The sequence below is a fragment of the Cervus elaphus genome, chromosome 18 (assembly GCF_910594005.1).
Source record: "Cervus elaphus chromosome 18, mCerEla1.1, whole genome shotgun sequence".
In the NCBI taxonomy this organism is placed as follows: domain Eukaryota; kingdom Metazoa; phylum Chordata; class Mammalia; order Artiodactyla; family Cervidae; genus Cervus; species Cervus elaphus.
Genome location: NC_057832.1, coordinates 121,810,837 through 121,827,451, shown reverse-complemented (window position 1 = coordinate 121,827,451; position 16,615 = coordinate 121,810,837). Strand labels below are relative to the sequence as shown.

The 16,615-nt window shown below is 54.4% G+C and overlaps 1 protein-coding gene across 2 annotated transcripts in view; it reads left to right on the top strand.

Annotated features, from left to right (window-relative positions):
- The window catches only part of PAXIP1 (PAX interacting protein 1), a 39,890-nt gene that overhangs the window by 20,762 nt on the left and 2,513 nt on the right, over window positions 1–16,615 (top strand). For both annotated transcript variants that reach the window (XM_043872444.1, XM_043872445.1), the window contains 10 exons: window positions 4,009–4,468; window positions 4,947–5,041; window positions 7,380–7,475; window positions 8,055–8,192; window positions 8,903–9,024; window positions 9,450–9,634; window positions 10,794–10,837; window positions 11,938–12,008; window positions 13,306–13,408; window positions 14,462–14,630. In XM_043872444.1, coding sequence (XP_043728379.1) covers window positions 4,009–4,468; window positions 4,947–5,041; window positions 7,380–7,475; window positions 8,055–8,192; window positions 8,903–9,024; window positions 9,450–9,634; window positions 10,794–10,837; window positions 11,938–12,008; window positions 13,306–13,408; window positions 14,462–14,630 — 1,483 coding nt within the window. The remainder of the gene's footprint in view (window positions 1–4,008; window positions 4,469–4,946; window positions 5,042–7,379; window positions 7,476–8,054; window positions 8,193–8,902; window positions 9,025–9,449; window positions 9,635–10,793; window positions 10,838–11,937; window positions 12,009–13,305; window positions 13,409–14,461; window positions 14,631–16,615) is intronic.

Genomic DNA, 16,615 nt, shown 5'->3' with positions numbered 1-16,615 from the left:
CGGGCCACAGGCAGAGAGGGGGAGGAAGTCAGAAATCGGGGTGGGGGAGGCTGGGGAGGCTGGGGGAGCCTCCGGGGTCCTGCCCTGCAGGCCGCAGACACCTCCTTGGGCTCTGTTCCTGGGGCTGCCTGTGGGGGATGCCAGCCCCCTCCTGCTCGGCCGTGGAGGGCCCTGCTCCTCAGTGACGGCATTTCCAGTGGCTTATGTGTCTTTCAAGTACAGTGGAGGTTGACTTAAATCCCAAGTTCTCTGTATGTTGGAATCTATCTCCCTGGACCTGGAAATGCGCAGTCCATGGTGGGCAGGTACGACCTCCAGGGAAGACAGCCTCACTCCGCCCGCGGTGTGGGCGGGGTGGGGTCCGTCCTCGCCAGGGCAGGGTTGGGGAAACAGCAGCCATCAGATTCCTGTTGAAATTGCAAATTTCTGGCGGTTAGGAGCTGTGCGTGTGTATGTCAGATGTGGCACTCATTGTCAAGGAACTCAGATAAGGACTGTGGCAGCGCGGAGGGAAATTCAGACTTGACGTCCCCTGAAAACTAGTTTGCGGTGTGGCGCATCACGTGCTCACGCAGGTAGGGATGTTGGTTCTTCAGGACTCAGGCGGGTTTCCAGCCAGAGTCAGATCAGAAAGCTGGACACAGCATCTGATGGCCGTGGAGGGTGCTCTCTGGGCCTTTTGGTGGCTGGCAGGCAGGTGCAGGCCCTCCAGGCTGGCGCCCGCCTCCAGCCCAGCTGGGCCCTAGTCCTGCCTCTCCGCCTGCCCCAGGCTCCCCGTGTGACGGCCAGGCCCCCCCACGCCCCCACCCCCTTCAGATGCGGGCAGTCAGCCATCCAAGGCCTGTGCAGCCCAGCCCTGGCCCTGGGCATGCGGCCGGCCCCCCTGCCGCCCTTGGGAGCCCCCTCGGTTCACCCTGTTGCTGATGGTGGACAGGCAGGCTCGATCAGGTTTGCAGGGGCTGGTGCTTCTCCGCGGAAACAGTAACGCGTGTGCACAGTTTTACATACATTCCAGTGGTGGTGGTGGTTTAGTCGCTAAGTCGTGTCTGACTCTTGCCACCCCGTGAACAGAGGAGCTAGGCAGGCTGCAGTCCAGGGGATTCTCTAGGCAAGAATACTGGAGTGGGTAGCCTATCCCTTCTCCAGGGGATCTTTCTGACCCAGGAATTGAGCCCGGGTTTCCTGCATTGCAGGCGGGTTCTTTACCAACTGAGCCACCAGGGAAGCCTTTTCTAATGGTACCCAAGGCTATAAAGTGGTAATAACCTCCCTGACCCCCCAGCCCCCCTAGCTGCCGGACCAGCGTGTGTCCTCCGTGCGGGCTCCTGGCCCCCTCCCACTCCCGCCTGCTTCTCTGGAGGGTCAGCATCCCACGTGCTGTTCTCTGCTCGGCTGGGTCTGTGGTGGGCTTCGTTTCTCCCCCACTTGACTGAGTATTTTTTAATACTTGCACAGAGAAAAGAGAGTTGCCTTGTTACTTATTAAAACTGCTTTTTCTGCTGAGAGCCCAACTGTGGATTTTTTAGAGTACCCAGAGAGTCTCCTCTTACTTGTATGGTGATTCTAAGACAGATGTACTCAAAATCTTGAGTTTAACTTATTTCAGTTTTAATTTATTTCATCACTAAATCCAAGACCTGTTACTCTTGCAGATATACAACATTTATGTTTTGGAGTCTATTTAAGTAAAAGATATATGTTAAAAACATATTTGAGATTTTTGTATAGCTTTGGTTTATGTGAAAGTTGAATTTCCAGAGTTTTATTCAAATGACAGGGATACAAAAATAGGGGTTAGTTGTATTGGTTGACTTTTCAGTTCAGTTCAGTTGCTCTGTCATGTCCGACTCTTTGAAACCCCATGGTCTGCAGAACACCAGGCTTCCCTGTCCATCACCTACTCCCGGAGCTTGCTCAAATTCATGTCCACTGAGTTAGCAATGCTACCTAACCATCTTATCCTCTGTTGTCCCCTTCTCCTTTTGCCCTCAATCTTTCCCAGCATCAGGGTCTTTTCCAATGAGTCAATTCTTCAATCAGGTGGCCAAAGTATTGGAACTTCAGCTTCAGCATCAGTCCTTCCAGTGAATATTCAGGACTGATTTCCGTTAGGATGGACTGGTTGGATCTCCTTGCAGTGCAAGAGTCTTCTCCAACACCACAGTTCAAAAGCAATTCTTTGGCCCTGAGCTTTCTTTATAGTCTAGCTCTCACATCCATACATGACTACTAGAAAAACCATAGCTTTGGCTATGCGGACCTTTGTTGGTAAAGTAGTTTCTCTGCTTTTTAATATGCTGTCTAGGTTTGTTGTAGGTTTTCTTCCAAGGAGCAAGTGTCTTTTAATTTCATGGCTGCAGTCACCATCTGCAGTGATTTTGGAGTCCAAGAAAATAGTCTGTCAATGTTTCCACTGTTTCCCCTTCTGTTTGCCGTGAAGTGAAGGGACTGGATGCTATGATCTTAGTTTTCTGAATGTTGAGCTTTAAGCCAACTTTTTCACTCTCCTCTTTCACTTTCATCAAGAGGCTCTTTAGTTCTTTATTTTCTGCCATAAGGGTGGTGTCATCTGCATACTGAGGTTATTGACATTTCTCCCAGCAGTCTTGATTCCAGCTGGTGCTTCATCCAGCATGGCATTTCGCATGATATACTTGGCATATAAGTTAAATAAGCAGGGTGACAATATGCAGCCTTGACGTATTCCTTTCCCAATTTGGAACCAGTCTGTTGTTCCATGTCCAGTTCTAACTGTTGCTTCCTGACCTGCATATAGGTTTCTTAGGAGGCAGGTAAGGTGGTCTGGTATTCCCATCTCTTTGAGAATTTTCCAGTTTGTTGTGATCCACACAGTCAGAAGTTCTGGTGTAGTCAGTAAAGCAGAAGTGGATGTTTTTCTGGAACGCTCTTTTTCTGTGATCCAGCGGATGTTGGCAATCTGATGTCTGGTTCCTGTGCCTCCAGCTTGAACACCTGAAAGTTCAACGTTCATGTCGTGTTGAAGCCTGGCTTGGAGAATTTTGAGCACTGCTTTGCTAGCGTGAGATGCATGCAAGTGTGTGGTAATTGGAACATTCTTTGGCATTGCCTGTTAGTAAAATCTGTTACTGGTTTCCTTGACCATAGGAAGTTGGCTTCCAATTTTTTTTGAGCACGTTGGGAAAATTCATTGTAAGGCAGGTTTCTTCTGTTACGTCCAGCGTGGCACAGGGTAGTAAAATAACACGGGATGTGACGCTCTGCGAGGCGATGCCCCTGGTCCCTGGAGTCCCCGAGCAGGGCCTGAGCTCGGGGGAGGCCGTGGCCGCGGGGCTCCCACCTGAGGCTGCTGTCCAGTGTGTGTGCGGGGCCCGCCTCACCCTGAGGACGGGGCATGGGCAGCTCCGCACGGCCTCGGGGCTGGAGAGGGCTGCCCGCGTGCACACCGCTGGGGCTGGGTCTCTCCTGTCCCTCGTGTGTGTGGTGGAGCGGGGCGGCCGCAGATGGACAGGGCTGGTGGCTGCCGTCCGGGGCCGCAGTGTCCCGTGCCTTCATGTGGGTGGGGTCTTGGCGTCCTTTGGACCCTTTGTTGGGAAATGGCAGCCGTGGGAGGGAGGCCTGGTCAGGCTGTATGGCCTGGGGGAGGTGGGGGGTGGCGGGGCGTTGCGCTCGCAGCAGGACTGTGGGGTCAGTGGGACAGAAGAGCCCCCGCCCCGCCCCCCCGCTGGTCCTTCTGCTCTGGAGCAAGTCAGCCACTCCAGGGAGTGTATCTGCCCACGTCCGTTCAGTAGCCTCTTCCGTTTCACTTACTCCGTTCCACGTTTTGGTGACGCAGTCTCAAGTACGAGCATGTCCACTTCTCTGAGCTGGCAGCGCACAAGCACCGGGGGGACGTGAGTGATGGGTTTGAAGCCTCCCGCCGGTGAGGGCTAGCCCGCGGCGTGTCGGGCGTGCCGCTCCGCTTTCTGAGGGGCCGGTGAGGTGAGCGCGGCAGCTGCTGATGTGCCCTTGCCTGGTCTCTGCCTCCAGATTCTGCAGTCCCTCTCGGCGCCGACGAAGACGCTGGAGCAGCAGGTGAACCACGGCCAGCAGGGCGCTCCGGGCGCGGTGCTGCTCGGCCAGGTGAAGGCGGCCCCGGAGCCGGCCGCGGCGCCGCACCCCGTGCTGCAGCTGCGGCCCCAGCAGCTCCTGCAGCTCCAGCAGCAGCCCTACGGCCCGCCTCCGCCGCACCCGTTCCCGCCGCCGCAGGCCCAGCCGCACCCCTTCCCCCCGCCGCCCCTGCCGCGGCCGCAGCCGCCCCTGCAGCAGCAGCAGCTTGCCCACCTGCAGCAGCAGCACCTCCAGCACCTGCAGCGCCTGCAGCAGATGCAGCAGATGCAGCCGGCGCCGACAGCACAGCCGCCTGGCCCGCCCGCCCAGGCCCTGCAGCCCCCGCCGCCCCAGGCGCAGGCGCAGCCCCCGCTGTTCGGACACGACCCGGCGGTGGAGAGTTAGTAACTTGCATCTCTCTCCCTCTCCCGAAACCCTTGTACCTTCCCTGAGAGCGTTAGAGGGCAGGCTAAGGATCCGCGTCAGAGAAATACTTAGAGGGTGGGGACCATGGTTAGGAGTCGTTAGGCTTCTCCGCTGGTTTGGGCCTCTGTCCCTACCCTGAAGTGAACACTGCTGTCCTTGGAACGGCGGGCTGCTGCAAGGACCACTCGGAGCGCTCGGTGCCCAGACATAAACTGTGATGGTTCCCGGTTTTGAATCACATAATATGGGGAATCGAATAGCTCCATTTGTTAGCAACTGTTTTTGTAGGACCTTTTGCAGAGGTCCTCAGACATCATGGGCAAGTGTGACTAACTTCATAAATTCACACTGAACTCTGCAAAATGAGCTTTTTCATGTTTTGTGCACACATTCATAGAGTGGGGCTTCTAATTCATTTTCCTTGTTCTAATTCTTTCCTATTTCTGTTGTAGTCCCAGAAGAAGGCTTCTTACTGGGATGTGTATTTGCAATTGCGGATTATCCAGAGCAGATGTCTGACAAGCAGCTGCTGGCCACCTGGAAAAGGGTGAGGTCACTGAGATACACCTGCGCACATATACATGTGTGCCCACACCTACACACACACACACACGTGTACCCACACCTACACACACACACACACATGTGCCCGCACCTGCACACACACAGTGTGCCTGCACCTGCACACACACACATGTGCCTACTCCTACACACACACACGTGTGCCCGCACCCACACACACACACACACGTGTGCCCACACCTGTGCACACATACACGTGTGCCTGCACCTGCACACACATACACATGTGTGCCCACACCTGCACACACAGTGTGCCTACTCCTACACACACACGTGTGCCCGCACCTGCACACACATACACACGTGTGCCCGCACCTGCGCACACACACGTGTGCCCGCACCTGCACACACATACACACGTGTGCCCGCACCTGTGCACACACACGTGTGCCCGCACCTGCGCACACACACGTGTGCCTGCATCTGTGCACACACACACACGTGTGCCCACACACACACACTGGGTTGGCCAAGAAGCTCGTTTGTTTTTTCTGTAAGATGGCTCTGATAGCACTTAATTGACTTTAACTTCATGCAAAACAATTTTTTAGATTGTTCTGTGACAGCTGTCTTATCAGCATGCATTCTTTTAAAAAGTTATCAAAATAGGTGAATTTCTGTGCAGCCATTTTAATATTGAAGATGAAAGAAACGAATATTTTTGGCATATTATGCTTAATTATTTCAAGAAAGGTAAAAACACAACTGAAAAGGAAAAAAAGAGAGCTTTGTACGTGTATGGAGAAGGTGCTGTGACTGATCAGACATGCCAGAAGTGGTTTGCCAAGGTCCCTGCTGGAGGTTTCTTGCTGGACGGTGCCCCATGGCTGGGTAGACCAGTTGAAGTCAGTACCGCTCAAATCGAGACATTAGCTGAGAACAGTCAACGTTATACCACGTGTGAGGCAGCTGACATACTCAGAACATCCACATCCAGCGCTGAGAATGAGTTGCACCAGCTTGCCTGTGTTCACTACTTTGATGTTTGGGTTCCACACAAGTGAAGCGAAAAAAGCCTTCTTGACCTTTTTTCCACGTGCAGTTTTCTACTGAAACATAACAAAAAATGTTTTGTTTTTAAAACAAATTGTGACCAGCAATGAAAAGATACTGTACAATAATGAACAGAAGAGATCTGGGGGCAAGTGAAATGAACCACCACCAACCACACCAGAGAAGGTGATGTTGTGTATGTGGAGGGGGTGGAAGGGGGTCCTCTATTGTGAGCTCCATCTGGAAGACCAAACGGTTAATTCCAACAAGTACTCCTCTCGGTTAGACTGACTGAAAGCAGCACTTTATGAAGAGCACCCGGAATTAATCGACAGAAAACTCACACGCTTCCATCAAGATAACTCAGACTGCATATTTCTTTGATGTGTGATGACCAGGCAAAAACTGTGACAGCTTGTCTGGAAAGTTCTGATTCCTGCACCATATTCACCAAACGTTGCAACTTCGAATTTCCATTTATTTCAGTCTTTACAAAATTCTCTTATTGGAAAAATATTTTAATTCCCTAGAAGACTAAAAGGCACCTGAATAGTTCTTTGCTCAGAATGATAAAAAGTCATGGGAATATGGAATTATGAAGCTGCCTGAAAAATGGCGGAAGGTAGTGGAACAGAACGGTGAGCATGTTGTTCAATCAAGTCCTTGGGGCACATTAAAGATACATCTTTTAGTTAAAAAAATCAAAGGAACTTTTTGGCCAACCCAAGAAAGTTCTCGCCCTTTTGGTAACAGCGTTCCCCTCGCTGCCACATGACCGTGTAACCACTGCAGTTGGGATACAGGACGGTGTGAAAAAATTCAGAAATTCAGAAACTGAATTTAACTTCATCTTGGTTTGCTTTCTTTTCTTCTCTTTAGAATAAAGTTTCTTAAAGGCAGCACTTCCGGCCCCAGGGGCCAGTTGGCGATACCTGAAACTTTTCTCGCTGTCCCAGCGGGGGGAGTGCTCTTGGCATCTGGGTTGGGGGTCGGGGTGTAGCCGCCCCCCTGAGACGTGGGGTGCCCCACAGCACAGAACAGCTGGTTTATCTAAAACATCCACAGCGTCCTGTCTTAGAGAGCATCCCACTCTTCCTCCGGAAGTTCAGATGAAACAGGGCTTAGAGTTCATCTTTGCTGTGTAGTGCAGGGTGGGAAGCCCATGAATATAACTGATGGTTTGTTCACACTTTGGGAAATACGCTGTGTACATACGTGGTGGGTCTCGTGAACTCTGTCCCATTGGAGATCACAAGGCCCTCTTCCCCGGGCATGGGAGGTGACTGACCGTGGGTCTCGTGTGCGTGCAGATCATCCAGGCGCACGGAGGAGCCGTGGACCCCACGTTCTCGAGCCGCTGCACCCACCTGCTCTGCGAGAGTCAGGTCAGCGGGCTGTTCGCACAGGTGAGGGCTCGGCTCTGCTGGGACTGGGGGCTCTGAGTGACGCTGGGGCAGTCGTGCTTGGAAAAGTCTTTCTCCCACCTCTGAAGACAGGAAACCGCTGCTTGCTGATTTCCATCCGCCTTTGACGTGTGGACATGTCTGTGGCCCCCGCTTCTCTGCCCGTGAGGACCGGGGAGGAAGGGCAGGTTCCCAGTGAGGGGGAGGTGGACACCGTCCTCCCCAGCAGGGCCGCCTGCCGGCAGCTCCCCATCCTGCGGTTACCTTCAGGGGCAGTTACGTCTTCGTAACTCGCTGTGTTCTCACGGGGCAGCTCTAATTCTGATGATTGGGAGGGTCATCTCCTTCCGTGACTGAAGTCATTTCCTGGGCTGTCAGCTTTCCTCCCCGCGGTCGGCTCTTGTTCCTGTGTTGCGGGTTGTGTTCTAGTTAACCGGTGACACTGTTGTAGTTTTACTAGTTCAGTAAATTGAGTGCTGTAGGACTTCAGTAGAAGTGACCTTGTAGTCACACAGCCTCACAGCTGTGTGTGTCACCTGCAGTAAAGCCCCCAGCGACCGGCGTGTACTGTTGTGTTTGCAGGCAATAAAGGAGAGGAAGAGGTGCGTCACGGCGCACTGGCTGAACACGGTCCTGAAGAAGAAGCAGCTGGTGCCACCCCATCGGGCCCTGCACTTCCCCGTGGCCTTCCCCCCGGGGGGCAAGCCGTGCTCCCAGCACGTAAGGCTCCCCCCGCCTCCCTGAATGGAATAAGCATCTTGTTTCCTTCTCTGTCCCCCTGTAACAGTCACAGCTTCCTGACATTTAACGGGTTCTCCCGAGTCTTGGACACTGTTTAATAAATGCCTATTCCCTGGCGGCTCAGGCGGTAAAGCGTCTGCCTGCAATGCGGGAGACCTGGGTTTGATCCCTGGGTTGGGAAGATCCCCTGGAGAAGGAAATGGCAACCCACTCCAGTATTTTTTTCTGGAAAATCTTATGGACGGAGGGGCCTGGAGGGCTACAGTCCATGGGGTCGCAAAGAGTCAGACACGACTGAGTGACTTCACTTTCACTTTACAATTAAGCCTCTGACCCCAGGAGTGGCCACAGCTGGCCAGACATGGTGTCCTGTTGGTTCTCCCGGTCAGATGAGCCCAAAACCGGGATCAGTGAGAAGAACTGACCACTATTTCTAGGAAACTTTGTCACCATGGTGGGAACAGTGTCGAGCTGACCCAGGGAGGCATCCCCGTTTGGTGTGTTTGCTTCCCGTCCCCCTGGCTGGCTCGTGAGCAGCGTTGTCAGCAGTAACAGCGTCCTCAGAGGAGATGTCGCCGCGTGCACCTCAGTGCCGAGGAGGAACGGAAACACAGCTGACGGAGAAGAGTCTTACTAACCGGGTTAGACTGTCGTCCCATCTTGACCTCACTGGGCCTCTTCTCCCCCAGATTATCTCTGTGACGGGGTTCGTTGACAACGACAGGGACGACCTGAAGCTGATGGCGTACCTGGCAGGCGCCAAGTACACGGGCTACCTGTGCCGGAGCAACACGGTGCTCATCTGCAGAGAGTAAGGCCGGCCGCCGCCCTCGGGCCGCCCGGCGCTGCCCGGGTTCCCGGGTCAGCCGGGGTCCCGTCTCTCCCCGCCCGGCGCCGCCCCGGGTCCCTCCTTCTGTCAGAGTTCCATGGTGGACATCAGAGCGTGTTGAAAGAGCGGCAGTGATAGTGGTGGTAGAAGAATGAAGTGGGATGACTAAGGAGGCTGCAGTCAGATTAGGTGGCAGTGCTGAGGTGACAGCAGGCCGGGCGATGACCTCACTGTCGCGGGTACACCTCCCTACATCCTGGTCAGCTCTGCAGACCCGTCCCTGCCATGTCCGGTGTGAGCAAGTGTGGGCTGGCTTGTGTTGAACAGAAGTACAAGTTTGAACACAGATAACTCTAATAAATGTGTTTTCTCTCCTCTCCTCTTCCCCACTCCCCACACCAAAAAAGACCGACCGGTTTAAAGTACGAGAAAGCCAAAGAGTGGCGGATCCCGTGTGTGAACGCCCAGTGGCTGGGGGACATCCTGCTGGGGAACTTTGAGGCCCTGCGGCAGACGCAGTACGGCCGCTACACCGCCTTCGGCCTGCAGGACCCCTTTGCCCCGACCCCGCAGCTGGTGCTGAACCTTCTGGGTAAGTGGGCGGCTCCTGGGCTGCAGGCTGGTGCTCCAGGCGCCGCTCTGGGCTTCAGGGTCTCGTTGGTTTTTATCTCGTTTCCCGCTTCCTCTCCACGCTGTCTCCCTCTGCACCCAGCCCAGGAGTTGTGTTGGTTTGTAATTTTGTTTGCTGTTTTTAATGGACTCTCAGAAGTAAATGGAGCACTCGAAAGCTTTTTGATCTTCTCTCTCGAGCCAGCTCTAGTTTAACTTGCTCTCTGAGATGTGGCATCCCCCCGGCCCCCACTTTCTGCTGCACAAAACCTGAGGAAGGCCGACCGCCCTGACTGGACATCAGATGGTGCTTAACCCCATCTACCCACCTGAGCGTCACTCCAGGACGTGGTCGCTCCAAGCTGCTTTAACACGCGCTCCTGTGAAGGAGCCCGTCCACGTCTGGTCCTAACGGCGTCAGTCGCAGGAAGGCCCTCCCTGGTTTTAAGCTACAGCCTGCCTGCTGACCTGGACACACCTGGGTGTGACGGCCGCTCTGAAGCCGTGGTGCAGGCACCAGGCCCTTCCTCGGTGGACGCGTGTCCTCGAGGGCCCAGCTGGGCCGCCAGCCCCACGCGCTGCGCTCGTCAGTCGGCTTCTCGGACGGCAGACTACAGGGCCCCCAGGCTGTCCGGGGTGCAGCCCACACGGGCAGGCGGGGCCTGCCCTGGGCCACGGGCAGGCGGCTTACTCGGCTGTGTCTCACGGAACCCCCGGCCCCGGCCAGGCTTCCCTGTGGCTGAGGAGCAGTCCTCGCGGTTCCCTTACTGGAGGCCATCACCGAGCCAGGGTGGCCCGCTCCTGGAGAGGCTCTCGTTTCTGTTGTTACTGATACACGTGCATTTTTAATGGTTTTTCTATTGGAAGATGGTGGATTTAGAATAGACTAGCCGTTTGTGCTAGCTTCAGGTGTGCGGCAAAGTGAATCAGTCATACTGGTACATATGTGTGTTTTTTTTAGGTTCTTTTCTCGTGTAGCTGCTAGAGCATCGAGTAGAGTTGCCTGTACTATATAGCAGGTCCTTATTGTTAACCCGTTTTACATATAATAGTGTGTAGGGGTCCTGAGAAGGCTTTTATATTGATGACGGGTCCTTTATTTACATAGTGTTTCTGAAAAGTAACCTGTTTTTTCTCTTCAGATGCTTGGAGAGTTCCGTTGAAAGTGTCAGCAGAGTTGTTGATGGTATGTCAAGTTAGTCCCCTCACTGTGGCGTTACTGTGTTACAAAGTGGTAGGGACGCATTTGTATCTGTGACTAATTTTAGTAATCGGCCGTCATGACAATGCAGGCTGACCCCTCTCGCCTGTCGTAAGCCCTCGGTGCACCTGCGTCTTCTTCCTCCTGGTTGATGACACTGGGAGTTAATTCACACGACACACGTTAGCCCGTGGCTTCTTCAGAGAGCTGCGTGACTGCCTTCAGGGCTGCAGAGCGGGAGAGAGGGGGAGACTGTGTGTTTCCGTGCGGTTCGGGAGGCGGGAACTGGGGCGCCAGTGTGCCAGCCCTGACCGCAGCTCCTCGCTTCCAGCCCGCGGGCTGGGGTCTCTGCGGGCCGCTTTCAGGGTGGGCCGTTCTGCACTGGCGTGCCAGGGGTGGTTGGTAGGAAATGAGGAAGGGCTGCCTTGCACTTGGGGGGAGGGCCCTCTCCACCCTCACCTCAGATGGAGAGGTGGTTGCTCCCGATAGAACATAAACGAGTGTGCTGTGGAAGAAGGTCTGCGTCAGAGGCCAGGGCGGGCTGAGGGGGCAGCAGCCACAGCGCGAGGCTGCCTGTGGGGCCCCAGGCACTGGCCCCCCACCGGACTCGGCGTCTCTGCAGGTCAGGGCCTCCAGCTGGTGTTAGGAGCGCGGGCACCACGCTCGGGTCCTGGAGTGGCTGTCAGAGGCCTGCCCTCGCCTCCAGAGTGCTGTGACCCGACCGTCCTGCACCCTCAGAGGGGAACCTCTGTCTTTCTGGAGGGGTGTAATTGCAATCTTGTTTTCCAAATTCCGTTGGGACACAAAAAATATTTGAAGTAAGAAGTGTTTTGAAAAGTTCACGGTTGTGGATTAAATCTGTCACAAGAGCTGAGGGGGTGAAGACGTCCTAAAGCGCTGTTGGGTCTGGTGAATAGGGAGGGCAGCCAGCACCAGGGCCTCCCTGGGCGGCTCGCGGCGCCCGTGGTCTCTGCCGGCTGTGCAGTGGGGAGCGCTTCTTGTATGAGGTCAGGTGGGTGGAAAGCGCTCAGAAGCTGCTGTGTTACTGGGGAGGCTGACCAAGGTAAATCATTCTTTAATTACAGGGTGTAAGACTACCTCCCAAACCGAAGCAGAATGAAGTAACTAATATCCAGCCTTCTTCCAAAAGAGCCAGGTAGGAAGAACCACCTTGTTTTTTTATGGTTGATCGTTTACAGTGTGATCTAGGAAATGGTGGCAGTTGGGAAGTTTCTGAGATTTTCACGTGGAAGGGCTTCCCCGGTGACGCTGGCGCTAAGGAACCCGCCTGCCAGTGCAGGTGACATGAGAGGCACAGGTTCAGTCCCCGGGTTGGGAAGAGCCCCTGGAGGAGGGCCTGGCTGCCCGCTCCAGTATTCCTGCCTGAGGGTCCCATGGACAGAGGAGCCTGGCGGGCTGCAGTCCTTGGGGTCGCAGAGAGTCAGACACGACTAAGCAGCTGAACCCCCAGGACTTGGAAGGATGTCCTTGCTTGCATCGCAGCTGTATCGTGACAGCTCTCATTTCATTGTTGGAGATAAACGGGGAACAGCCAGTGTCTTTTCCTTTTTTATTAAACAAAGACAGTCCAATCTTTTTTATTTTTTTCTATCTCGCCGGAACCCCCATTCTGTGAAATGAGCTGTGGTGGGACAGGGCGGGGGTGCTGGAGCCCTGCTCCAGGCATCCTCTGCATGTCCGGAGCCCGTGTGCGACCCCTGGCCCGGGTCGGGAGGGGATGGAGCCCCTCTGTGGGCCTGGGGCAGGGTGTGCTCAGACTTGTCCTGGTCTCGCCTGCTGAAGCTAAGCCGGTGGTGCATCTAGAACCCAGAGACCCCTGGGCCGCGTTGAGTGAGGGTCTTTGTCTCTTCCTCGCTCCTCAGCCCCCTCCTTCCAGTTCCCACAGCCACCCAGGCTAGGGGTTGTTGGATTCTTTAGTAAAAGACTAATTATGTGATTATAATACATCATGAAAATGCTACAGGTTTTTTTTTATTTAATAGACTGTCTCAAATATAAGCTAGAAATAGGGTGAGAAAAATTTAAGGAAAGGAAAAAAAGAAGTTTAATATAAAGTATGTGGTTGAGTCAAACCAGCTTTGTTCTGCGTCAGAGCTTCTGGGGTGAGATGGGGTCTGTGGGAGATGGTGGGGGGCTGGGACCACAGGGGTCCCTGGAAGCCCCCCTCCCGCCCTCACAGACCCCCAGGGCCAGCGCGGGCTGGGGCGTGGTACCTGATCGGCCCCTGCCCTGGGGGTGCCAGGCGAGAGTCCTTCGGGGTGACTGTAAATGGTGGGAAAGCACAGGTGAGTCACTGCACTTTGCTTTAAGGAAAGAAAATCACACACAGGTGAGGCTCTCAGAGCTTGTTAAAGCTGTTAAGATTAAAATCTCTTGTTTGGTAAAGAACATACTAGAAGTAATAGCCATTCTCTTCTATGTGTGTTTCATAGAATTGAAGATATTCCACCTCCCACCAAGAAGTTAACACCGGAACTGACCCCTTTTGTGCTTTTCACTGGATTTGAGCCTGTTCAAGTTCAACAGTACATAAAGGTGAAATTTCCTTCTGTTTTGCATAAGGACTTTTAGGAATGTTCCTTTCTGTTTATATTTGCTTTAGGCTAGCCGTTTTGTTAAGTTAACATGTAATCAGGAATATCGTGTTGTAACGGTGTTCATCGTGTGCATTTATAAATTGCGCCATCATTACATCGTTGCCTTCCCGCCTCGTTCCCGCTGCCGCTTCCTCTTTAGACGCTTGCTTGCTTGTTATGACGACTCAGGTGAGGAGGCCAGGAGCAGTCTTGTAATCACACATTAGCAGAGCCGCGCAAATACCGTTTTCATAGGGACGTTAGCTTACGAGAGTAGCTGGGCCCCTTCAGGTTTCCCTAACGAACCCACCGTCTTCTCAAGACTTGTTCTCTCAGGTGCAGCGGGCCCAGGGCCCAGCGGTGTATTTGTATTTATTTACATAAATGCACTTCTGGAAGTAACACCAGGAGGGATTGTGGGCTTGTGTTTTGTTATGTGGGTGTCTGGGGAGGGGATGGTTATAGTATAGTTGACCTGTATCACAGGGATTCAAACATTTCCCTTTATTTTTTTAAGGAAAAGAAACAATTATAAAAGTGTTTTTTTAAATAAATATAAAATTGCTACTATAAAATTCTTCTTTTACTTTTAAAATTGGGTATAAAGAGATCAACTTTTACATGTCTAGGTCTAAAGTCGATTTTTATGTCATCATTTCTTAGAGCCTGTGTCTTAAGGTGCCTTGTCTACACTCACTGTGGCATAGACAGCCTGGGAGGTTCGCTCCTTGCGTAGCGAACGGCCTTGTTCTCAGAGCTTTCTGCTGCTTCAAAGGGGTGTCCAACGGGGGTCCTGCTTCAGTCTTGGCTTGTGTGGCACTGATTAGGGAAATTGTCGCTTCCAGTTTCCACTTGGCTTGCACGGTGGCGTAGGTCTGGCTCACCGCTTTCACCCTTTCTGTGGCCGAGAGCCCCATTCAGGGTCTAGACAGTTCCCAGCCGTGGGCGGGCGGGCAGGCGGGCGGCTCTGCAGACAGGACGGTCTCACCACTGCTCTGTTCCCGGCCCCCAGAAGCTCTACATCCTGGGCGGGGAGGTGGCCGAGTCCGCACAGAAGTGCACCCACCTCATCGCCAGCAAGGTGACGCGGACGGTCAAGTTCCTGACGGCCATCTCCGTGGTGAAGCACATCGTCACCCCTGAGTGGCTGGAGGAGTGCTTCAAGTGCCAGAAGTTCATTGGTAAGTGGCCGGGCCGCGCCGCGGGGACTGGGTGCCCAGGTAGGAGGGCTTGCCTTGAAATCTGTCTCTGTTTTCATCCCAGCAAACGGCGAGTTCAGTTTTTAAGTCTGTGAATTTAAATGGATAAATAACAGATTATTTCACGTCCCAGTGAGTCACTTGATGCCTTGCATCTTACTGTGAAATACCGTGTGGTGATTGGGGAGAGCTCTCTGGCCCCGCCTGGCTGTTTCCTGATGACTCGTCCTGTCTGTTACGCTGGCTGTCGAATGGGGTTCCAGGTGTGGGACGGTGGCTGGAGCGGGGCCCGGGAGCCCAGGAGTGTCCTGGGAACAGGGGCACCCACCCCAGGACAGGCAGGGTCTCTGCGGTGGGACCGCCACCCCGCTGCTGTGCCCCCGCACGCATCCCGCCGGGGCTGCACGGTGCGGCCCTGCGCCGGGGTGGCGTCCACCGTGTCCCTGCCCCGCCCGCCCGCTCTCGGTTGTCTGTGGGGAGCACTGTGGCGTCTGTAGCCGCTGCTGCCCCAGGCCGACTCTCGTTTACCCTGTTTCCTCACGTCCACTTCTGTCTCATCCGTGGAGATGGCACCGTTCCCACGTCGCCCGCCGTGACAGTGGCCACCGGCCGGGCTGGTCTCGTGTCCTCCCCGCTCTTCCCGCCAGTTGTGACCACCTGGGAGCTTTTGGCAAAGCAAGAGTGTCCTGGGCTCGTCTTAGGCTTTTCTGCCCTGACACCGGCACCTGTGTGTCCCAGGGATCCCCACCACCCCCGGTGGCTCCGGGCGGACCTGGGGAGCTGACGGCGCTCGGGCCGGTGGGCTCTGGCTGCGCCAAGCCGACTCCCACAGTGCGTCTCGTGTCCGTATCCGGCGCCAGTCCCACAGCACAGGGCTCCCGCGCGTCTCTCCCTTCCCGCGTCTGCGCTCCAGCAGCGAGACGCCTGCTCCCCAGGTCCTAAATGCACCAGCTCCCTGGACAAGTCCCCTGTGTGTAGGCAGCCGCCTCGGCCACCCCTGTGCCCCCAGCCTGCAGCACGTCCCGCCTGGGCTCTGACGGCGTAAGACAGCGCTTCCAGCCACGGGGACGGGCGTTTGCCTTGGTATTCACACAGTGTGAGACGCCAGTTGTGCAGGTTCTTTCTCTCTGGAATACACATGCCCTCTGTGCCGCTGTGGGAAGTTTGATCTTCAGGTTGGCTCTTGCCACAGCTCTGGCCAAGTTAACGTGACTCCGCTGCTCTTCTTAGAAACCCAGGGTGTCGGAGCTGCTGTGTCCCTCTGAGTCCTCCCTCCTCACACACGCACTGCTCCTCCTCCGTCTCAGCCCTTCACCAGGCGCACAGCCTTGATCCTGCTGCAGAAACTGGCATTTCAGATGGATCACTCCATGCGTGACAGAGCTTTGCGCATTCTTTAACTTCGTTTTTTAGACACTCTTCTCTTCAACCTAGTGTGGTGCCTTTTTCAGCTGGTGGCTGGTGGGCCTGCATTTCTAGCACTTGTTAAATCTCCGTGTCTCCTGAGTGACGTGACGGAGTCAGTGACTATGGTCTCTGAGCTGAAAATGGTTTTCTCGTTTTTAAGGCATTGTTTTAAAAAGAGTGACAGACCCAGCGTGTGGCCCGTCAGCATGTCCTCTGACTCAGCCCGACCCTGGACTGTTGGTTTGGTTACGATGATGAAATGAAACGCTTTTCTGAACGAGTTGTATTCATAAGAAGATTAAAACATTTTGTGATCTTTACTTTTTGACAAATTAGGTATTGTTTAAAAATTCTTAGAGCCTCAGAATCTGGTCGAACCATTCTTTGTCAATTGTTCGTGTGTGAGAGGAACTTGTTCCTGGTCCATCTGTGAACTGTGGCTAATGAGTCTCAGCCGGAGTCCAGTGGCTCTGAACTCACTGGTCCCTGCGAGCACACGCTGGCTGTGACGCTGGTTCCCGGGCTGTCCCTCCGCACGGGCGCCCTTCACCTGCGTCTGG